Raw genomic sequence first — 23,565 nt, 5'->3', positions numbered from 1 at the left:
AAACCGATGACAATGAGGTCCGTACTAGTGATTTTATTTCTAGTGTCCAACTTTAGAAAATAGTAACAGATCTTTGAACATGTCAGATTTTTTTAGTTTCTCACTTTATAATTTCGGCTTTACCAACAAAACAAATGTCCAATGGTATACATATTTATCAAAATCAAGAGCGGAATGGAGATTCCTTGAGTAAGGAGAAGGTGGACAAGTACAATGAGAAGCAAGAACATCATTTTTTTTAGTTGAAGATGTTGTTGTTTTAAATGTAGGAGGAGATATCAAAGAGAGTAAAAAGGATAAGAAAGAAGAGAGTGAGAAGAACGAGTACAAGAGGGAAAAGATGATACAACATGATATTTATACTGGCCACCAACAGAATCTTTTTTGTAAGCTCTCCTCTCTTTTTTTTTTCTCCACTTTAATTTACGTATGCTAGCTTCCTATTATTCCACTTACATTTCGAAGGAAGTTGACAATTTTCTACATCGGACATATTTTGGGATCAGTGGTTCCTAAACGATCTTAAATAAAACAGCGTTTGTTTTGGGAATAAGTTAAAATTCTTGGATGCAAAAAAAATATTCTTTGATTACGTTTTCTCATTTTTCTATGAAGTTATTGTTGACCATCTTTTCTCAACGTATAATAATACTACTGGTGTTTAATATCATTTTTGTTTAGTGATGATGCTAAATACTATATAATTATTTATAACAAAAATTTAAATTATTTACAAAGTTATTCTACAAAATCATAATTGTGTGTACTTGAGCTACACTCTTGTTTAACTCATCAAGTACATATCTCAAAAAGGTATGGTGTATATAGGAAATATTCGAACTCTAATGGAAACCTAAGGTGTAGGAAATATTCGAACTCAATCTTTTATTTTTAGGTTCAAGCACCCAAACATTGCCGTATCAAACCAATATACATGAAAAGCCAACTATAAATTTGGTTTGTCCAAACATAACAAATTTGAACTTTCACAAATTAGATGCTTTAAAAAGTGAAATACAGATATAAACATCTCAAAAGTGTAGAATATAAATTATATAATTGCACTCTAAACACTTACATAAGCAAAAGTTTTTAAGATTTAGAGTCTCGAATTTTGGCTGCAAAAGGAATTGAGGATACTTCATAAAACAAAAAGAAAAATTCCTTACGGATTGCATATGCGCAGCAAATTATATGCGTCGGAATTTTTTTTTGTGTATTAATAAATTTTAAATTTGTATATGTATTATTTTAAAATTCACGCGGTTTTGTATTTGAGTGTATTTTTTCATTGATTCTATATGTTTGAATTTTTTTTTGGTTTAATATTATCATCGGTTCTAGTACTATAGTAGCTGAATTCTGGTTCGGTTAAGGTTTATATAAAGGGAAGAAAGGACTTCGAGTCGAATTTCACCGAATTCGATTTGATATTATGCTCATCTACTTGGGTTGATTAACCAGTGATGGATCACAATGAAAAAGAGGTTGGAATCGATCTTCTCTCCAAAATTCCATTGTGTTCGAATTCTCCAATTCGGTTTGGTTAAACCAAACCGAAGTCAATTTGATTCGGAAACTTTAATGAGCTTTTGAATTTCATTTTCATGGGTCAAGTTTGTTGATCATTTGGGGTTGTGAGATATTTGTGGAATCGTAACGCAAACAGAGAGGCCGAAACAAAACAAAGCCCTGAGTTTCCATGGTACCGTGAAAAATTTATATTGTGCCATTCTGTTTCTTTAATTTTTAAAAATCTCTTTTTTCTTTTTCAGAAACTAATATTTTGAACTTTGGGTTGGTTGATTTTTGTTAACTTTACGAATAAAGAAATTGATATATTTTCACCTTTAGGGTAACTAAGAATTAAATAGCCGGAAAAGGTTAGTATGATTTGGCGATGATATTTTACTTTTTTTTATGTATTCTTCAAAAAATCATAAATCATGATGCAGTCGGATAGGGTTGCTTCATCATGTTAATTTATGACGTGAGCTGGTTGAGTTGGTAGATCTCTTAATTCACTTCTCTCTCTCTCTCTCTCTCTCTCCAATAATTTTATTTATACAGAAAATTACATAGTAATAGTATACAAAACAAGACAAATGAAAATTAAAGTCTTCTTTTGATTTGTAGAATTTATTCTGAATTTTCCAATAATATTAACCCAATTTTTTCAAGTTTACTGCATTAACAAATGGTTTGTTAATTGCTCTTTTACCAATGGTTAGTGTACTTGCTCTTTTACCAATTTCAGAAAACATCAAATGGTTTGTGTAATTTTAATACTATAGTATAAAATATCAAGCATAACCCGCATTTCAAGAAAACAAAAAATACATATATATTCACAACCAAATTGAACAACACTCCCACTATAAAATACATAAAGATTTTCAAAAAGCAGGGTATTGAACACGACCCATTACATTGACATCAATGGCTCTAATTGTTGCGTACAATTTTTTATTTTTATTTTTCTGAATGCTTTATTTATGTAATCTTCCAGCTTCGAAAATTCGTAGCTAGTTCACTCTGGTGTGATGAGTGTATTTTTAAAGAACTTCCCAGAATTGAACTTTTAGATGGTTAGTGAAGTCTAGTTTTGAGTTTATCCATCCATCAGCTGATGAACACAGTTCAGTTTTCTATATTAAATTAAATAATATGTCATGTAAAACCCATGACATAGAATAAAAAGGAGAGGATATGATCGATAAGCCTAATTCACGTATGTTACGTTAACTATAGCCTATAGATATTTCACATAGTAACCAAGTAGTTGGTCAAGGATGGTTATACAATGTAGTTTCGTTGGAGGCCGTCCGGTCACTGCATCTCCATTTTATGACATTGGATAAACACAGCACTACACAAAAAATGAAGAACGATCATACCTAATCACTTTAAAATTTACACATAGCTTGCAGAGATTGAGATCAGTATAACAGGTGATCAAAAAAATTATGTCACATCGAATTTCAATGGTTCAAAGATAATACCCTTTTAGGAGAGCAAGCAATAGTACAATTTCTAACATTTATTACATCCAAACAACAAACAAGACCAATTTTTATGGTGTACAAGTTGGCAGCCTCTATTAATGTCTCTATTGTCTTTAAACTCACACCAACACACACAAAAAAAAAAGAAGAAGAAAGAATTAAAACATATACACATTACTTATTGAGTATATATATATATATATATATATATATATATAGCACACTCTCCATATGCTCACAAATCATACGTCAATTGAAAACATTTCTAGCTTCTCATTCGTCATCTAGTCCAATTCTCTGTCCCTAACTATGGATATCAATTGTTCTCCATTAGGGTTTCTAATTTCACTCTTCTTCATTGTTACTTTTCTTGCACCACAAGTCAAATCTAGGGCTTTCTTTGTCTTCGGTGACTCTCTCGTCGACAATGGAAACAACGATTACCTTGTCACCACTGCCCGCGCCGACAATTACCCGTATGGTATCGACTACCCGACCCGTAGACCCACCGGACGTTTCTCTAACGGCCTTAACATTCCCGACATTATCAGTAAGCATATTTGATTCAAGCATGGCTATCTACGATATAATGGTTCTTTAATCAATCTTTAATGTTTGTTTAATATGTGTGTCTCTCTCTACTAGGTGAGGCTATAGGCATGCCGTCGACTTTGCCGTACCTTAGCCCACATCTCACCGGAGAAAATCTTCTAGTCGGTGCTAATTTTGCCTCCGCCGGAATTGGAATCCTCAACGATACTGGAATTCAATTCGTAAGCAACTTCAAAAAAATTTAGAACTATCGCATTAAATAACGCATTTAAGTGTTGCAATATTAATGCACGACAAGACGTGTTTACCCTCTCCATTAATTTTCGTGTCGAGGGCAATATTACCCGAGAAAACGAAAACACAAAAAAGATTATCCTCAATATCTGAGGGTATATCCGTCTTTCTACATGTTACTCCGGGAAAACTCAAAAACACGTGATTGACGACATTATCTTTAATGAAAACTACTGTTAACGTGATGATTAAGATTAATATAGTCTTTTACTACGAATGTTTCGATTAATGGAAACGCTGCCGTGCCTTTTCTAGGTTCAAACACTGCTTGTAATTTTTAAAACGCAGTCGTTTTATATAGCTAATTGTTAATTATGTTTTTGTTTGGCAGGTAAACATAATTAGAATTTCTAAACAGATGGAATACTTCGAACAGTACCAGCAACGAGTGAGTGCATTGATCGGACCAGAAGCTACACAACAGCTAGTTAACCAAGCTCTTGTCCTAATCACACTCGGTGGTAATGATTTCGTCAACAATTATTATGTAATTCCGTTTTCAGCTCGTTCTCGCCAATTCGCGTTACCAGACTACGTTGTGTATCTCATTTCCGAATACGGAAAGATTCTCAGAGTAAGTAGAAAAACAATTCTAGTTCTCTTTTATTTTCATGTGTATACTGAATTATATATTGTCATGTAACAAATTGGGGGCTTACACTAAATTAGCTAAAATCTTGGAATCTTGAATCTTGCATTATCATTTACTAGTTTAATTTATTAATTGTTGTCTCACTATAGGAAATTGCATTTTGATAAGTGACCCCTCAATAATTTATTTTGCTATGTCACTATGTAGTTGATGTCATGATTCTCTTGAAAACAGGGAACATAACTTACAAAAAAATGATTAGGAAAATTTAATAGCTTTTTTTTAATGTAACAATAACTTAATGATGTACTTTGTTCTCCTTTCATAGTGCATGCTTATATTTTTTCTTCTTTGGTTTTCATTGAAAAAGAAACTCTACGAACTGGGAGCAAGAAGAGTTTTAGTAACTGGAACTGGTGCGATGGGATGTGCACCCGCGGAACTGGCTCAGCATAGCCGCAATGGCGAGTGCTATGGCGCCCTCCAAACAGCAGCCGCTTTGTTCAATCCGCGATTAGTTGATTTGATCGCATCAGTCAATGCTGAAATTGGTCAAGACGTTTTTGTAGCAGCCAATGCCTATCAAATGAACATGGATTATCTAACTAATCCTGAACAATTTGGTAATTATATAACCCATCTCTTTATAACTTTTTTTGATAATTGGTTATAAATATAAATGTTTACTAATAGTTGAAAAATATCGAAAGGGTTTAGTTACTGATTTCAAAGGAAAAAGGTAACACTTCAAAAAATTGGTCCAATAAGACTTAATGATATAAGCATAAAAGGACCAATTTTTGGAGTAATTATATATAGTTGTACGAAAACTTATAAATGAGCACGACCACTTTGTAGGACCATCTTTTCATAAATGAGCACGACCACGACCACTTTTTCATCAAAAACATTGTATTAGTGATAAATAATTAATACATATGTGTCGGTTGCTATACATTATCAATATCATTTCAACAAGAAATGTTTAACAAGAAGACCTGCTTGTAGGGTCTGCGAATTTGAATTGAGTACTTTGTTATATTGTTATCTTATGATCAAACTCTCTCGAAAATGTTCATAAAAGATTATAGCTAGATAGTAGTTGTAAGCATTTAGTTGTAAGCATTTATATGTGTGGTGTATGTGTAGGGTTTGTGACATCGAAGGTGGCATGTTGTGGACAAGGACCGTACAATGGCATAGGACTATGCACACCAATCTCGAATTTGTGTCCGAATAGAGACTTATATGCGTTTTGGGATGCGTTTCATCCGACAGAGAAAGCCAATAGGATCATCGTTAATCAGATCCTGACTGGTTCCTCCAAGTATATGCACCCTATGAATCTTAGCACCGCCATGCTCTTGGATTCTTCTAGAATCTAATTTAAGTGATTTATGTCAACTAAATGTCAAGGTCATTCCATTGGTACTTTGCATTGTTATTACTGTGGTTATTAATAAGTTTGATGGCTACAATTAGTTTAAGCATGCAAGAGAGTTTTTATTGTCGGTCGTGTAGTTTGATGCCTTTGCTTGTTTTATCTTGTTTTTTTTTTTTTTTTTTTTTTTTTTTTTTTTTTGTTTTGGAAAAAGATCTGTTGTATCTTGGTTAGCTTAGTTTAGTCCTTTTTGGTGTGTGTGCCAATTATCATGTAATATTTGGAGACTTGGAGTGATTGATATATCATATATGGTTTTCTTTTCTACTCGAGATGATTGATTCAACACTATATAGTTAATATGAACTACGAGCGTTAAACTTGAATAAAACGAGATTTGATAAACGAATCTTAATTGATTAAAGTAATTTTATTTTTATTTTATATATATAATTATGAAAATTGTATAAACTTTTTTATCTCTGGAAAATTGAGGATCTACTCGATTGAAACCAAAATAGAGATCATAAACCTAATCTTCATTTTTTTAACCTAATCCACGTTGATTCAGTTTACTTAACTATTTTTATTTATAACCAAAACACACAAATAAACCAACCAAAATGCATGCATGGTAAATGAAAACTCATGGCTATAAACGATAATTAGCTTCACTAACAAAAAGCTTAAAATACATACACAAAGAGTTATTGAGGGTTTCATGTTTCATCTCAATTAATACAGTAATCATTTAAAAGGGTATGACTTATGAGCCATTAATAATTGCTTTCGGTCAACAATGAGCCATTAATTATTTGCTCTAATTAAATGTACTGTATTCTGTAGTATATAGGTTCAGAAGAGTAATAAACTCTCGCAGCTCTTAAGAAAATTGATTACTAAAAATAATTATCGATATTATGATGGTATGGCGAAATCACGTGCGAAAAATGATGCATCTGGACTCAAAAATGAGTGACTATATATGTGAGAAAATTTGAGAGTGGCAGCACATGACTTAACTCTCCAGTTAAAAAACGCAACCAACTTTTTTTATTTCCTTTTAATTTGGAGTCAAAAGAAGTCTATTTTAATTTTAAATATGAGGAGTCACAGTTTAACTCTTATTTATTTCTTTGCCGGACTATATTATATACACGAAATATCTATACTGTTGCATTGCATGTTATTGTAATGATATGTGTCTCTGTACTTTTCGAAAAAATTCTTGTCGCTATACATTACTGTGGTAATGGCTCATTAATATGTGAAGGATGGGAAGAGTACAGAAGAAAGTTTGTTGAGGTATTCCGCAGACATTGAAATGTGAATAATAATAAAGGAGTTGAGTTCTAGTTGGTGAAGTGGGTGAAATATGTATGTACACTGTATTTAAAATTTAATATATACATAGAGAAGTTTAATATTCTTTCACTATTGACATTTATTGATGGACCCTTATCAATTATCGTAGCGTCAAACTAGACAAGCCAATTTTAAATTTTGACATTCCTCGTTTATGAAAACACCAAACGAACTTATTATGATAATTTGAGGTATTGAGCATTTAATTACTATATTCTTGAAGTTCTTACCACCAAAAGAAAGAAAAAAACTCTATTCTTTGAAGTTACCTGTGGATAAATAACTAAAATGTAATACAACATTTCAGAGAAGGTATAAATACCAAATTTCATCAGTAAAGCAAGACATTTCAGATATTAATGGGCCGGTAGGTGTACTTTTAGATTTATTATAAATATAGGCCTCATTCATATTGGGCCCAATGGGCTACTAAACTTTGAAAAAGGTAATCAAAGTGAGCAGAAATTAAGCTGTAGCATCTATATATGACAATAACACTAACCAAAAAAAAACAAAAATTGAGTACCATATCCACTCAATAGATTGATGAATTTTTGGTTTTCGAGTAAAAATATCTTCAAATTATCTCACAATTACAAAAAGGTAGAACTGTTGAAAAAAAAAATGCACTATAAAACAATAGACAATAACAAATACGTAAGATATATTTTGAAAACCTAAAGTAGGATTTTACTTCTTTTTCTTCCTTTTTTCGTGAGTGTACATAAGCCATTTTCATAAGAAGGCATTACGAATACGAAATTGAACACTACTGACATATAAAGTAGTAGATTTTGATGGGTTAACTTGTATGCTTAATTTGCTTAAGCATGAACTTCTATGCTTTTATAAAAGTACTTACATGAGAATATTCGTCTTTCTATATTAGCAGATGGGTTCGATAATGATTTTACAACCGTTCAACAAAACCTTTAAACCCAACAAACAATAGAATGAAAGTATCTAAACTTGATTACATTTCTTATGTCTACAATATCAAAGTAACATACTTTCTTTAGATTACTTATAAACGATATGAACGAAATAAATAAAAGAACATAGAATCTTATTATGATCTAGAAGAATTAATTAAAGATATTTTTTTTTCATTTTCACTCATGTTTCTTATACATTCTTTAAATTTGTTCACCATTTTGATTTACTTGTTCTCATATTTGTTTGTTAAACAACTCATGAGTTAGAATGTAATGTAGATTACATTTCAGCCAAATTCATGTAAAAAGATGCTTTTCTTTGTGACATTTAAAAATATGCTTTCTTTTCACTTTTTTCTTAACTATAAATTTCGATGCAATGGCTATAAGTTCTTAGAACACAATTCACAAGATCTTCTTTAGAATCCAAAATCGTAGGCCACTATTTCATTATACATATGTAATTTAATGTGATACAGATACATCTATATACAAACACGAAACCATACATGCACGATGATGATCACACACGCACACATATAGAAACATAAACACGCATTTTAATTTCCATATAGTTTAATTTCATTTGAACTTAACTTTTTTTTTTTGGTGAAGATTCTTGAGAGAAAAGAAATCGAAGATGGCAACAGAAGGTACTGAGAAAACTAAGTCAACAGAAGTGAAGAAGAAACTAAACGTGTTGATCGTCGATGATGATCCATTAAACTGTAGACTCCACGAGATGATCATCAAAACGATCGGAGGAATTTCTCAGACGGCAAAGAATGGTGAGGAGGCTGTGATTCTCCACCGCGGTGGGGCATCTTTCGACCTTATTCTAATGGATAAGGAAATGCCCGAGAGGGATGGAGTTTCGGTACACTCAATGATCTTAATTTGCTTACCAAATAAACAATTTAACTGGATCGATCATCATTACACTAAATAACCTCCTCTTTAATATAGTTTTTATGTTCTTTGTTGGTTTTAATTAGACAACTAAGAAGCTAAGAGAAATGAAAGTGACGTCAATGATTGTTGGGGTAACGTCACTAGCTGACCAAGAAGAAGAGCGTAAGGCTTTTATGGAAGCCGGACTTAACCATTGCTTGGAAAAACCCTTAACCAAGGCCAAGATCCTCCCTCTCATTAACCATCTCCTGGGTGCTTGATGGATGACGGCTCATTAATTATATATCTATACCGTATTTCCAAATTCCAATCCTAAAAAATACAACAATGTCTACACGTACACGTGTACTTGACATATATATCTGCATGCGTTTCTTTTGGAATTTAGGGTTTCTTATATCTATGTCTGATTTCTTTTTTATAGTCGTTTCTTGTGGCTTATAAAATATATAGTAAAATATGGTTTTCTCTTGTTGAACGCACTAATATACTTCATAATTTATAATATATATATCATATTATTTATATCAATATCATAAGGTCATGCAAATCTCCATATCAATTAGTAAAAAAATCATACATATTTTCGTGATCCACTCTAAATTTTAAAGCACTATCACATTTATTAAAAAGAGATAATGTATGTATGTGATGAAATTGATATGAATTCAATTATATGGCTAATTTAATTGAATAATTATATATGCGTTATTTGATCTCATTTTTTTAAATGATAAATATATCGCGAATCTGACTATATTTATGTTTTGTTTATATTATATATCCAAAAAGATGAAAATATAAATACTTTACTATTTCTTTTCTCTAGTTTTTTAATAAATAATTTACATTTTAATTCCAATTTACGTATGCTAGCTTGATATATATATATATATATATATATATATATATATATATATATATATATATAGAAACATTGTTAATGTATATTTCTTCTTGTTCTCCGCATATATATGCAAAGTCATAAAGAAGATAGGGTACATCATATCTTACTTTGGATTTGATAAGTTTGTGCAAATAAGAGTAAATTCTATTTTCAACGGCTTATATCATCTTAACTTAATTTGATTAAGCATTGTGAGGTATACATTCAAAAGTACATATACTGATGTTGCACTATATATAACTAAACTTAAAAAAAAAAAAAAAATCAAGAAACTACGGGTCTTGGAACTGCTGAAAATCAGAACATAAAAAGTAATTTTCTTTTGACCAAAAAAAAAAAAGTAATTTTCTTTTTCATCTAATTTTGAATTTCATATTCTTGACTTTAAGACACGATCTCTTTGGACATTTTTTTAGAGAAATGTTAAATTTTTGTTTGATGGCTGTTTTTAATATAAATCAGATAAATAACATCGAAATATAGACAATTTTTAATTCGTTTTTGCATATGACACTTCAAGCTTTTTAAAACAGTAGAATGAATTTACAAGATAAGAAGAAAAAAAAATATTACATTGTTCTCTGAAGTGACCGAAATATATATTTTTGCTGCAAAACTCGTGACTCTAAATCTTAATTTTTTTGATTATGTAAGTGTTTGAAGTGGAATTATATTCTACACTTTTGAGTTGTTTTGTTTTAACTCAATCTCTGTACTTCACATTTCAAAGCATCTACTCTGTCTCTCTGGAAAGTTCAAATTGTTATAAATAGGCAAACCAATGTTTTACTTGGCTTTTGAGGTGTATTGGTTTGATTCGGAAATGCTTGGGAGCTTGAACCGAAGACGGAAGAACAAAGGATTGAGTTCGAATATTTCATATATACCATAGCTTTTTGAGATTTTGATTTGTTTAGATAAGCAAGAGTGTAGTATTGTTGTCTCTGCTTCTTTATGTCCTTTTAGCTAAATGAGATAACTAGTTATTGTTTTGTTTTTTTTTTTTTTTTTGAGGGAATGATGATCTAGAAATCAATTAATTGATGCTTAATTTCCCCCTCTCATGATTTCTACCAAAATCATAAATAATCTTATCTAGATGATAAATTATTTCTCATATATTTCATATATACTAGAGAAATGAAATAAAAACTTAGTTTCATATACTTCTCTCATATTATTTACTCAACTATTTAACATACTAGAGGTATATATGGCACCGTAACATCTTCATTTTTTTTTTTTTTTTTTTTTTTGAACTAACCGTAACATCTTCATATGTTTGTAAATAAACTTATTTTCACTTTTGTGTTTGATATTTTACTTTCGAAAGTATATGATATAGTGTTATTTATATAAACTAAATCAGGAACCAGTGGTTTAACAATGAATGGTATCCAAGAAAAACGGTGTGTATCATAATGTGGATTCTTGGCTAAGCCCTTGACCTTTCGAAAGATCGCATCCATGCATCATTGACCAGCTCAAAACCGCATAATGTACAGATTATGGAAATCTTTCTTGGTTTAGTTCGCTTATGTGACTAATGTTATAAATCTGGTTCAATCCGATTTGGTTCGATAAAACTAACAAAATTTTTGAAGAAAATTACTCACGTGATCTTCACATGATCATCGGTCTATATTTGAATTAAATAATAATCTAAATTTCAAATCACTATCCATTCCCCAGTAAAAAAAAAAACCCAGACTTTGGCCAAAAAAATGTCACTCTTGTTCCTCAATCCTCCGTTTCCCTCCAATTCAATCCACACAATTCCTCGTCGCGCCGCCGGATTATCCTCCATTAGGTGCTCAATTTCTGCACCGGAGAAGAAGCCAAGGAGGAGGAGGAAGCAGAAGCGCGGCGACGGAGCTGAGAATGACTCCTCCTTGTCTTTCGGAAGCGGTGATGCTGTCTCGGCCCTGGAGAGGAGTCTCCGCCTCACTTTTATGGACGAGCTTATGGAACGAGCTAGGAATCGAGATACTTCAGGTGTATCTGAGGTTATCTATGACATGATTGCTGCTGGGCTTAGCCCTGGACCTCGTTCTTTCCATGGCTTGGTCGTAGCTCACGCGCTTAACGGCGACGAACATGGCGCGGTACATGCTTCTCTCTATAGCTTAAATTAAAGATGCAGACTTTATTTCTTTAAGAAATCATTCAATGCCGGAGCTAAATCTATATCGAATTTGAATTGTTGTGCTTTATAGAACTTGAGCTATGGTTTAAGTCAACAATTTTTTTTATCAAAATTGGATCTTTCCTCTTACTCTTAGTTTCTTGGGTGTGTTTGAAGTGAAAGATGAAATTTTTTCATTTGTTTGGTGTGTGTTTGTGTGTGATTGCAGATGCACTCGTTGAGAAAGGAGCTAGGTGCAGGCCAACGTCCGCTTCCTGAAACTATGATTGCTTTGGTTCGACTCTCGGGTTCGAAAGGAAATGCTACAAGAGGCTTAGAAATTCTCGCCGCTATGGAAAAGCTTAACTATGACATTCGTCAAGCTTGGCTCATTCTTGTTGGTATTCTCTCTTACTACTAAGACTATGTGTTAGAATCAAATGCGTCTTGCTTTGTGTCTACCAGGATTGAGGTTACTGAGTAATCGTTTATAATTTGATTGTGGTCTTTTATAGAGGAGCTCATGAGGATCAATCACTTGGAAGATGCGAATAAAGTTTTCTTGAAGGGTGCTAGAGGTGGGATGAGAGCAACAAATCATCTTTATGATCTGATGATTGAAGAAGATTGCAAAGCGGGAGATCACTCTAATGCCTTAGAAATCTCTTACGAAATGGAGGCAGCTGGTAGAATGGCGACAACATTTCATTTCAATTGTCTTCTTAGTGTGCAGGTTTGTTATGGATTTGGGAATGTATACACACGCTTCTTCTTTGTCTAATGAAGATGGTAAGCCTTTTTGTTGACATCAAATTGGTTTTTCTTTGCTTTCATTGTGTAGGCTACATGTGGGATTCCCGAGGTTGCTTATGCTACATTCGAAAATATGGAGTACGGTGAAGGTTTGTATTGTTTTCTTAGCTAATTTCTGCTTCAATTGTTTGGTTTAGTTGTTGCATGATGGCTTTTGACATGGCTTGATGTAAATTTGATAGAATTTATGAAGCCTGACACTGAGACATATAACTGGGTGATTCAAGCCTACACTAGAGCCGAGTCATATGATAGGTAATCGTAATTCTTAAATGCACACATTTCTCGTAAAAGTGGACAAATTTTCAGGTAGCCTATTGCATGAATCACAGGGTTCAGGATGTTGCTGAATTACTTGGAATGATGGTTGAGGACCACAAACGTGTGCAACCAAATGTGAAGACTTATGCGTAAGAAAATCTTTATTTCATTCTGTATTGTACTCATTTGTACTCATTTATACCCACTTTACCCGTTCTATTGTAAAAATCCTTATATGATCTGTATGATGATCCATTTCAGGCTCTTAGTTGAGTGCTTCACGAAATATTGTGTTGTGAAGGAAGCGATTAGACATTTTCGTGCACTTAAAAACTTTGAAGGAGGAACAACAATTTTACACAATGCAGGGAAATTTGAGGATCCTCTCTCTTTGTATCTCAGGGCTTTGTGTCGAGAAGGTAATGCATACACTTGTACCTGTGTAAATACTAATATGCAGAGGCATATGTTGAACACCTTCTGGGAATGATTGTGGTTCTCTATTTCCCTTGTTTCTGTTTTTATACTTTAAGTTATATTTGTTGATTTTTAAAACATGCTAGTGACATGCTTTTTTTTCTTCCTTCGTAAATTTACTGTCTTTAAACGTTACCCTCTACCTTTTGAACCAGGAAGAATTGTTGAGCTTATTGATGCTTTAGATGCAATGCGCAAAGATAGCCAACCTATACCTCCAAGAGCCATGATTATGAGCAGAAAGTATCGGACACTAGTCAGCTCATGGATTGAACCATTGCAAGAAGAAGCTGAACTTGGCTATGAGATTGATTATGTAGCGAGGTAAAATCAAGAGTTCTGCGTGGTTTGACTGGAATTTTGTTGATCAGATTCTATCCTCCCATTTACAAGTTATACGCTAATGCTCTGTTCTAATTGTCAGAAAGAAAGTATAGTGTTTTCCTTACATGTTGTTGTCTTGATATACTAAGATTCACATTCTTTAAACATTTTTAGGTACATAGAGGAAGGGGGACTTACTGGTGAGCGCAAGCGTTGGGTACCTCGAAGAGGGAAAACTCCTTTAGATCCTGATGCTTCTGGTTTTATATACTCAAACCCTATTGAGACATCCTTTAAACAGAGATGCCTTGAAGATTGGAAAATTCACCATAGGAAGCTCTTGAGAACCTTACAGAGTGAAGGTCTTCCAGTTCTAGGAGATGCATCAGAATCTGATTACATGAGAGTGATGGAGAGATTACGGAACATAATAAAAGGTCCTGCACAGAATCTTTTGAAGCCGAAAGCAGCAAGCAAGATGGTTGTATCAGAGTTAAAGGAAGAACTCGAAGCTCAGGGTTTGCCAATTGATGGAACAAGAAATGTGCTTTACCAGCGTGTCCAAAAAGCAAGGAGAATAAACAAATCTCGAGGTCGACCTCTTTGGGTTCCTCCAATTGAAGAAGAAGAGGAGGAGGTAAATTTATGCTCCTTATTTCATTTGGGTAAACATATATCTTTAGTACTTGTTACATCTAACGAAGTTTGGTTTTAATATAGGTCGATGAAGAAGTAGACGATTTAATATGTCGAATCAAGCTACATGAAGGAGACACAGAGTTCTGGAAACGTCGGTTTCTTGGAGAAGGCTTGATTGAAACTTCAGTTGAATCCAAGGAAACGACTGAATCAGTGGTTACAGGTGAGTCGGAGAAAGCGATTGAAGATATTTCAAAAGAAGCTGACAATGATGAGGATGATGATGAGGAGGAACAAGAAGGAGATGATGATGATGACGAAACTGAAGAGGAAGAGGAAGTGGTTGTTGCAGAAACAGAGAATCGAGCAGAAGGAGAGGAGTTAGTGAAGAATAAGGCAGCTGACGCGAAGAAGCATCTTCAAATGATTGGAGTCCAACTCTTGAAAGAATCCGATGAAGCAAACAGAACAAAGAAACGTGGGAAGAGGGCGTCTCGTATGACACTTGAGGTTAGTACGTATAACACTATGATATGTTTATGATTTAATTAGTCACATGATCATGGATTTGATAGTTTAAGCATGTTTTCGCAATGCCGATTACCTCCATACCAGGATGATGCAGATGAGGATTGGTTCCCAGAGGACCCATTCGAAGCATTCAAAGAAATGAGGGAAAGAAAAGTGTTTGATGTGTCTGACATGTATACAATAGCAGACGTTTGGGGTTGGACATGGGAAAAGGATTTTAAGAACAGAACTCCTAGGAAATGGTCACAAGAGTGGGAAGTCGAGTTGGCAATTGTGCTAATGACAAAGGCAAGAGTTCCTTCAAGCCCCTAAAGCATTATTACACAACTTTTTAATGATCCATCATGTTAATAATAATAATAATACATGATAATGGATTTGTGTAGGTGATTGAACTGGGTGGAATTCCAACAATTGGTGATTGTGCAGTGATATTACGAGCTGCTTTAAGAGCTCCCATGCCTTCAGCCTTCTTGAAGATCTTGCAGACGACACACAGTCTTGGCTACTCTTTTGGCAGGTAACTCAGTTACCACCTCTCTTTGGGTTTAGTCTGTTAGAGAAGCTAGTCTAAGGCGTTCAATATGACTAAACTTGACTATAAACAATGACATTTGAATACCCGTGGTCTTCTGTTGCAGCCCATTGTACGATGAGATCATCACATTGTGTTTAGACATTGGAGAACTTGATGCAGCCATTGCCATAGTTGCAGATATGGAAACCACAGGGATCACTGTCCCTGATCAAACCCTTGACAAGGTCATATCTGCTAGACAATCTAATGAGAATCCGCGGTCTGAGCCTGAAGAGCCACCATCAACAGTAAGCTCTTAGTTATCATATCTTCCTTCTTCTGCTTTACTGTGAAGCTCTCTAAGAAACAGAAATCGGAAGAAGCAGCTGAATCCGTCTTAGTTATAAAAGTTTTGTTCATTATCTGCAAATAATTCCATAGAGGGTTTAATTTTAAGTACAAGTCATGTAGTTCCCAGTGTAGAACAATTTTTACTAGTGTTGCACCAGGTCCCTCCAGTTTGATACTTAATTCTTTAGTGTTGAATCTCTCTATATAAGAAACGCAAATAGCAAGAAGCAGCTGAATTGGTCTTTAGTAACAAAAGCTTTGTTCACGAAAAAGATAGGAAGAAACAAATTAATGATAGTAATCTTATTCAATGAGAAAAAGAGTGAGTAAACGAAAGAGGCTGAATTAGGCTTCAAAAATCGTTTTCTTCTTTAGACCCACGCGGACTCGTTTTCTCCATTTATTTTCCTCCTGCTTGGTTCGCTTTATAAAGGCGGCAAGTCTCAACATGTTTTGATCATATTGACGCTTTTCTAGAATGGTTTTTCGTTTCCTTTTGCCTCCGGGAGGTTGTTTGATTTGCACTGAACTTGGAACATAAGGGCACAAATGTGGCCTTCGTGCCCCACAGTTTATGTCGGCTACAGGTACTCCGAGATCCAATTCTATAAAGTATCCGGCCTCTCCAATGATGTTAACTGTGTGGCGATTCAAGTCATCAAAACCCATGGAGACATTCTTCTCCTCGTCAACAAAGAAACTCTCATGTGTAAATGCAATCGGCCTGTCAGCCAATGGTCCTGTATCCATTTCCAAAATCTTGCTCCATGACACTTTTTCATACTCAATCTTAGTCGTAATCCATATCTCAAACTCATATGGATTTGATTCGTTGTGGGTAAGTAAAGCCGCAAGCTTCTCTTCTCTAACACAAGATAAAGTCACATAGTCATGAAGCCCAGCGCAAAACGGTAGACGCAGAAGCGGCCCAACTCTCTCACTTGTGAAATCAAAACAGATTATGTGATCGTCGAGTTTGTATCCTGAGTTACTTTTTGTAGCACAAAAGTAGGTATTTCCCTTGAGAGAAACACCATGCTGATAACACGATATCCTCCAATATGGGGGGGACGTCAAGAGTTGTCCATAAATAGGTTTCAATATCGTAGATTTCATACCATGAAAACCGGTTTTCGGGTGCATGGTTCACGGCCAAATAGATGTAATCATCTATAAGCCTCAAGACTTTGTGGCTTCGACAAGAGTTGTTCTTGTTCACGTATCCTAGAGCGTACCTGTAGCTGTCCACATCCCGGCCTACGCGGTGAGAATATCTGGGTTCGATCCACCTTGTTTGTCCCAAATACGGATTCCAAACCACAAGCTTAAAATTATACTCTTTCAATACGCATAACAATAAACCCTCACAGGAAAAGACTTGAGATATCTTGACTTGTTCGTTTAAGCAAGTAAGTTTGCCTTTATGCTCTGCAGATGAATCAACGTTTAAGACGAAGCTGATTAGATAAAGATTGTAATCCATCAGCACGATCATCGACTCTCCGTCCCTTGTTGTTGGCGTTGCTTCTTTACTAATGTGCAACTTCATAAAGCTCGGACTTTGGGATAAAGCGTACAACGTTTTGCAAGTTAATTTCAGTGCTCTCATATACTTCATGGGAAGTCTAGAGACAATCTCTTTGGAAGATTTAAGATCATCGTTGTCGTTTATTCAAGTTGCAACAAGGTTTTTTTTTTTTTTTGAGATAACCTTCAAAAACGTGTTTCTTCTTTTACTCTGATTTGTTACCGCGGTAGAAGTAGATATATATATATGAATCTGAAGTTGGGCCAACCGTGGGCTTCAGAATCTTTAAATTCATTTGTTGATCTTAGAAATTTGCTGGAGGGTTTTTCTTTGAACTAAAAAAGAAGCCAAAATTTCTGTCAAGGTTTTAAGTGAGAGGGTTTATCTGCAATTCCCTAAATAAACAGTAAACACTAATACAAGTACATATAATTCTTTATAAACCTGTTCATATATCTTCAGACTTTAGTCTAAGCAAATTAAAATGCATAATGAATGAATCTCATATGATTGAGAATGTTCTCCATTGTTACTTCCAAGTGTCAAAAAAAGATTCTCGTAATCTCAAACAATGAATCATTCGAGTTGAGTTTGTAAAGTTCAGAACTGGAACTTGCAGTAATTTAACAGATTATAAATCTGATCACTTCAGAGACAATTTTCAAGAAGAACTATAATTCGTAATTCAGATCCAATTCTAAGAAACAAAAAGAGGTCTTAATTTTGATCTAACATTCTTATTTACCCTAATTAAATATTAATGACAAATGAAATGAAAACCAACAATCCCTATAAGACTAGTACTATTAGATATCAAAACATTTTTTTTCCCTACCGGGGTACCTAAATGATATCCTTAGATCAAACTAACATTAACTAAAAAATGTTATCTGTTTTGTTTTTAGACATCTTACCAAAACTTCATCATATTGCATAAGATGGAAAAAAAAACTAATAATAGAGTAATCTTTGTTCAAAGAGAAGAAAAGAAAATGAATCTATCTCCTTTCATCATCCTCCTGCTTGACACTTTTCTAAGTTGCTTTGTTGTTTCCTCCACGACCAAGGAATCGTACAAAGTTTACATAACCATCTCAGCTACCTAAAATAATTGAAAATATTTCCCATAATTTTTTATATAAACTACGGCCTAAAGCACATGCTTTAACTATCTTATGGACGGAACGGACCTGGTCTCCTGCAGGAGATTTGATTTGCACTGAACTTGGATCATAAATGCACACATGTGGCCAACAATTTCTGCAGTCAGGTTCTCGTAGACCCATGATGACTTTCTTCTCCTCATCAATGAAGAAACCCCACATATATTCGGAATGTCTGGTTGCGAATCCACTGTCAAGAACTTGTTCCACGATATCTTTTCGGCATCAATCTTAGTCGTGATCCATATGTCAAACTCATATAGATTTACTTCGTTATGCGTAAGTAAAGCCGCAAGCTTCTCTTCTCTAACACAAGATAAAGTCACATAGTCATCATACCCGGCGCTAAACGGCAGAGGTAGAAGCGGTCCAAATCTCTCTTTTGTATAATCAAAACAGATTATGTGATCTTTGTGTCCATGGTGTCCGTCCACTTCTGAGTTCCTTTCTGAAGCACAATAGTAAGTGTTTCCCTCAAGGAAAACGCTACGGTTACCAAACGGTACTATCCGCCAATGTGGAGTGACATCAAGAGTCGTCCACAAAACAGAGTCAAAATCGTAGATTTCATAACATAAAATTTGTCGTTCGGGTATACCACAAAAATAATCTATAAACCTCAATAATTTGTAGCTACGACAAGATTTCTTATCCTCTTATCCGAGAGCGTAACTGAAGCTGTCACATTCGTCTCTGCGATGAGAATAACTGGGTTTGATCCACCTTGTTTGCCCCAAATACGGATTCCAAACCACAAACCTAGTACTGTCTTTTTTTTTTTTTTTTTTTTGTTAATTACCTAGTACTGTCTTTGAAGATGCATAACACTAAACCCTCGCAGTAAAAGACTTGAGATATTGTGACTTGATCTGAATCGTTTAGGCAAGTAAGTTTACCTTTATGCTCTGTATATGGATCAATATCAACTCCTTTGAAGAAGACACTGATTAGATAAAGATTGCAATCCATCAACATGATCATTCGAGTCTCCCCTTCCTTTATTGCTGCTGCTTCTTTACCTATGTGCAACTTCATAAAGCTCGAACTTTGGGATAAAGCGTTCAACGTTTTGCAAGTTAATCGCACTGCTCTCATATACTTCAAAGGAACTCTAGAGACAATCTCCTCTATCAAATCCCTTGGAAGATTCAATATCGCCATCGTCGTTGTTTCAAAATTGCAACACAGTTTTTCCTTTTTTTGTTCCCTGATTTCTTACAGCATAAGTAGAGGATAATATATAAACTATAAACTTGAAAACTCGTAAACCCTAAATGAAGCTGGGCCAACAATGGGCTTCAGATTTTTTTTTTTTTTTTTTTTTTGGTTGTAATCACATTCATAACGTTTTGTTTTCAATACATTTTCACAGACAAGGGTTTTTAAAAGTTTTCTGTGCCGCCGAGAGAGGAATATCACCATGAAAAAGAGTAAAATCACCGTGAAAAGAATTTGGAAGAAGGAGACGATCGCAAAGAACAATGAGGAAAACTCAGTCTCTATTCCTCTAGATCTGATCAGAGAGATTCTCACAAGACTGCCGGCTAAACCCTTAGTCAAGTTAATCTCTATTGCAAAGCTCTGGTATTCTACAATCCGAAAGAAAGATTTCACCGATCTTTTCCTGGCTCGTTCGTTGACTCGCCCGTGTTTTCTCTTCACATTCAGTCATGCCGCCGCCAACAGGTTCTTCTTCAACTCATTCTTTTATAAGCCACCATCGTCTCTTCATCGTAACACTACATCATATACTACTCTGGATCAAGATTATACGATTTCAACACCAGTCCGCGGCTTGATGTCTTGTCAAAATGGTTCTAAAGTGGTCATTTTCAATCCTAGCACAGGCCAAGTCCTAGCTTTACCTAAAGTCAAAACTAGGAGAAAGAGCGTATTAAGCTTTTTGGGATACGATCCTGTTGAAGATGTATACAAAGTGTTGTGCATGACGATGGTCCAAGTTCTTTACCAACACAGACCATTTGTGTGGGGAGAGCATCAAGTTTTCACTTTAGGAGCTGAGACGAAAGAGTGGAGGCGTGTTGATTGTCACATTCCACATTTTCCTGCAACTCTAGGGTTGTGTAAGGACGGAGTTGTATACTATGGAGCTTGGTCCGACAGTGACCGCAATGAATCTCTAGTAGTGTGTTTCGACGTGGGATCTGAACAATTTAGGTGTGTGAAATTACCTAATGATGTCGAAATTCGAACTAATCATCGATCTGAAGTGGTGAACTATCACAAGAGGATAGCCTTGGTGGAACAATCATATGGTGGTGTAGTTGACTTGTGGGTTCTTGATGATGTCGAGAAAAAAGAATGGTCAAAGAAGTATCTTGTGGTTCCTTGTTGGAATGATTTAGTTGGACAGAATTACTATTTCCGTTGCAGGGGTACCATAAGTACCGGCGAGTTTGTATTTACACCACACTCTCAGCCTAACCCGTCATTCATCGTCTACTATGATCTCAAGAAAGATAGTGCTAGAAGAGTGGAGCCTGAAGATGGCTTTCCTATTACGAACGTCTTTTTGAATCATGTGGAGAATCCTATGTTTCTCTAGAGGTGAGTCTATTTGTTAACGACTAGTTTCTGGTTTTTGCATGAATTTACAATCTTATATGTTCAGTATCATGTAAGGTCTCTTAACTAAGATTTGTCCTTATTGGAATTGAATCATTTGATCACCCATTTGTGTGGTCTTGTTGATTTATGACTTATTTAAAGCTTCAGTTTTTATATTTGGTTATGATAATTGGAGAGAATCAGAAATTATGCCTTGTATTAGTCTAAGATGAGTCTTTAATTTAATTGGAAGTGAAAGCTTTGTCTAATCTTTGTGAAGCTAACCCAATAATTGCATAACTCTGTTTCCTCATAAGGCTATCATGGCTTGAGAAACATAGTAAAAAGTTATGAAAGTTACATACTTGATTGATCCAAGAGCATAGGAATAAAGGTCTGAATTCATCAAACGTTCTTATCTAGTATTTAGTATTTACCATAAATAAAGATTAACGATAGAGAGTAATCTTTCTTCAAAGAGAAGAAGAGTAAATGAAAGATATAAATTAGGCTTTGTAAATTGAGTCTAACTATGGTTGCATGATTTTCACTAAACTTGGAACCTAAGACCACACACGTGTATAATACGATGAAATTCGTTGGCCTCTCCAATGATATTTAAGTTAGGGGTGATTCCAGTCACTGTTTTCATCAAATCCCAAGACGACTTTCCAGTCAATGAAGAAGAAACTCAGTAGGTAAATTCAAAAAATAAACTTATTAATAAATCAACATAGAAAGAAGTAAATCTACTAAGTATAAACTAGATTTTACTCCGCAGGTCGATTTTTTATAACTAAAAAATTATTTAGCAAAATTTTAAGTTGTATTTGTTTTGTTAATATTGTTTATTTTGTTTAGTGTTTCTGATTTTATAATTAAATTTTGATTTTTAATTCTAATATTTCATCCATAGTATATTTTTTAATATTAATATCGATCTAAACCCGTTGCACCATATAACCTCGTCCCGTAAAATTAAACATCATTTGTTATTTTTTTGAATAATATTTTTATCCACTACGGGTCGCATGTTCATGCGGATAAGCCCGTAGAGAGTTGCGGGTTTGCGTGTCGACCCGCCAAAAGAGAAGCTATCTTTTGAAACCTTTTGTTTTATTTAGAGGTTTTGAGAAAATATCCCTAAAAATAATTTTCATTATATGAAAAAAAGTAGAAGAAATTGTAATATCAACATTCCCGATTTTTACATCACTCGTTACTATTAATTTTTTTTTTTTGCAGATAAAAATCAGAAGTTAACTAAGTCGAGATTTTTAAAAAGATTGTGTAGAGATTTTTGGTAAATTGTTGAGAACATATTTGATTTCAAAATCTTTACTTAAATAGATAAGGAAAGATTTTGTAGAGACTTTTGCTAAAGATATGAGAAATGAATTTCATTTAAAAATCTTTACTTAAATAAAAAAAATCTAAATAATTAATGTTAATGGCATGCCATTGTAAATACTTCTCAACTTCAGGATTTATTTGCTAATTGTGATCCAAAAATGTAATCAAAAACCTGTCAACAACAAAAATTATAGATCGATGAACAGAAAAAAAAATTAACAGTTCAAAAAATCGACTATATTATAAATCAACCAATCAAAATATAAGTCGAGTGTTTTAAAATAAGTCGATGGAAAAGAAAATGAAATCAATATAAGTGAAAAATAAGTCGTAGTTAAAAAAATTGACTTTATTAATAAATCAACATTGAATAAATAAGTCTTCCAAAAGATCTAGAGAAAAAATTATATAATTTTATTTTTATTATAAATTATATAATTTTGAATTACCTATTTTAATAAATTAAAAATTCAAATAATATTAGCGACAATACTAATTCATATTTTTATCTATTCAAAGTTTAGATAATGATTACACTAAGAGAAATTGTTAAAAATGCCCCTTTTTCAATACCCCTTTTCAAAAATGCCCCTTTTGAGAGTCCATTTTTAAGTTTGCCCTCTTTTAATTTTTAATGACCATTTTACCCTTATTTGAAACAAAATTAGGTCCAAAAAATACAAAATATTTTTTGGACCTAATTTTGTTTCAAATAAGGGTAAAATGGTCATTAAAAATTAAAAGAGGGCAAACTTAAAAATGGACTCTCAAAAGGGGCATTTTTGAAAAGGGGTATTGAAAAAGGGGCATTTTTAACAATTTCTCTTAGTGTAATCATTATCTAAACTTTGAATAGATAAAAATATGAATTAGTATTGTCGCTAATATTATTTGAATTTTTAATTTATTAAAATAGGTAATTCAAAATTATATAATTTATAATAAAAATAAAATTATATAATTTTTTCTCTA

The 23,565-nt window shown here is 33.7% G+C and overlaps 5 protein-coding genes and 1 pseudogene across 7 annotated transcripts; 4 read left to right on the top strand and 2 right to left on the bottom strand.

Annotated features, from left to right (window-relative positions):
- The first annotated feature begins 3,132 nt into the window (after window positions 1-3,132).
- Window positions 3,133-6,151, top strand: LOC9320504 (GDSL esterase/lipase LTL1). Its single transcript, XM_021032955.1, has 5 exons — window positions 3,133-3,555; window positions 3,651-3,778; window positions 4,183-4,425; window positions 4,814-5,066; window positions 5,593-6,151. Exons 1-5 carry the CDS (start codon window positions 3,315-3,317, stop codon window positions 5,826-5,828), a joined length of 1,101 nt encoding a protein of 366 aa, XP_020888614.1. The 5' UTR covers window positions 3,133-3,314; the 3' UTR covers window positions 5,829-6,151.
- Window positions 6,152-8,365: 2,214 nt separating this feature from the next.
- On the top strand, window positions 8,366-9,464 carry LOC9320503 (two-component response regulator ARR22). 3 transcript variants are annotated; one of them, XM_021033130.1, is made up of 3 exons: window positions 8,366-8,558; window positions 8,740-9,001; window positions 9,120-9,464. In XM_021033130.1, the coding sequence occupies exons 2-3, from the start codon at window positions 8,765-8,767 to the stop codon at window positions 9,294-9,296; spliced, it is 414 nt and encodes a 137-aa protein (XP_020888789.1). In that variant the 5' UTR covers window positions 8,366-8,558; window positions 8,740-8,764; the 3' UTR covers window positions 9,297-9,464. The 3 variants fall into 3 exon arrangements, with proteins under 3 accessions (XP_020888789.1, XP_020888788.1, XP_020888790.1); XM_021033131.1 differs by having other exon boundaries at window positions 8,531-8,584; XM_021033129.1 differs by having other exon boundaries at window positions 8,410-9,001.
- A 2,151-nt stretch (window positions 9,465-11,615) lies between these two features.
- On the top strand, window positions 11,616-16,161 carry LOC9318407. The gene is made up of 13 exons (XM_021031342.1): window positions 11,616-12,048; window positions 12,298-12,469; window positions 12,584-12,801; window positions 12,910-12,970; window positions 13,064-13,136; window positions 13,214-13,291; window positions 13,404-13,561; window positions 13,775-13,943; window positions 14,118-14,580; window positions 14,664-15,092; window positions 15,198-15,401; window positions 15,500-15,633; window positions 15,755-16,161. The coding sequence occupies exons 1-13, from the start codon at window positions 11,668-11,670 to the stop codon at window positions 15,948-15,950; spliced, it is 2,736 nt and encodes a 911-aa protein (XP_020887001.1). The 5' UTR covers window positions 11,616-11,667; the 3' UTR covers window positions 15,951-16,161.
- Window positions 16,162-16,272: 111 nt separating this feature from the next.
- On the bottom strand, window positions 16,273-17,653 carry LOC9318406 (putative F-box protein At3g22940; the record flags this gene model as incomplete). Its single annotated transcript, XM_021030856.1, is given in 2 exon segments — window positions 16,273-17,049; window positions 17,051-17,653. Coding segments are annotated over 2 exon segments (1,326 nt in total), but the record flags the coding sequence as incomplete, so codon positions are not given.
- Window positions 17,654-18,590: 937 nt separating this feature from the next.
- Window positions 18,591-20,094, bottom strand: LOC9320502 (annotated as a pseudogene).
- On the top strand, window positions 20,093-21,238 carry LOC9320501 (F-box/kelch-repeat protein At3g04660). Its single transcript, XM_002884389.2, has one exon. It carries the CDS (start codon window positions 20,093-20,095, stop codon window positions 21,236-21,238), a length of 1,146 nt encoding a protein of 381 aa, XP_002884435.1.
- The last annotated feature ends 2,327 nt before the right edge of the window (window positions 21,239-23,565 follow it).

This window comes from Arabidopsis lyrata (genome assembly GCF_000004255.2).
Source record: "Arabidopsis lyrata subsp. lyrata unplaced genomic scaffold ARALYscaffold_3, whole genome shotgun sequence".
In the NCBI taxonomy this organism is placed as follows: Eukaryota; Viridiplantae; Streptophyta; class Magnoliopsida; order Brassicales; family Brassicaceae; genus Arabidopsis; species Arabidopsis lyrata.
The sequence above is the reverse complement of the archived record's forward strand: the minus strand, read 5'-3'. Positions and strand labels throughout refer to the sequence as shown.

Excerpts from the sequence above, each read along its gene's own strand:
- LOC9318407 (XM_021031342.1), top strand. The coding sequence starts at position 11,668 with ATGTCACTCTTGTTCCTCAATCCTCCGTTTCCCTCCAATTCAATCCAC. Across the intron at positions 12,971-13,063 it reads AAATATGGAGTACGGTGAAG|AATTTATGAAGCCTGACACT; the intron begins GTTTGTATTGTT and ends TAAATTTGATAG. Across the intron at positions 13,562-13,774 it reads CAGGGCTTTGTGTCGAGAAG|GAAGAATTGTTGAGCTTATT; the intron begins GTAATGCATACA and ends CTTTTGAACCAG.
- LOC9320504 (XM_021032955.1), top strand. The coding sequence starts at position 3,315 with ATGGATATCAATTGTTCTCCATTAGGGTTTCTAATTTCACTCTTCTTC. Across the intron at positions 3,779-4,182 it reads ACGATACTGGAATTCAATTC|GTAAACATAATTAGAATTTC; the intron begins GTAAGCAACTTC and ends TTTGTTTGGCAG. Across the intron at positions 4,426-4,813 it reads AATACGGAAAGATTCTCAGA|AAACTCTACGAACTGGGAGC; the intron begins GTAAGTAGAAAA and ends TCATTGAAAAAG.
- LOC9320503 (XM_021033130.1), top strand. The coding sequence starts at position 8,765 with ATGGCAACAGAAGGTACTGAGAAAACTAAGTCAACAGAAGTGAAGAAG. Across the intron at positions 9,002-9,119 it reads CCGAGAGGGATGGAGTTTCG|ACAACTAAGAAGCTAAGAGA; the intron begins GTACACTCAATG and ends GGTTTTAATTAG.
- LOC9320501 (XM_002884389.2), top strand. The coding sequence starts at position 20,093 with ATGAAAAAGAGTAAAATCACCGTGAAAAGAATTTGGAAGAAGGAGACG.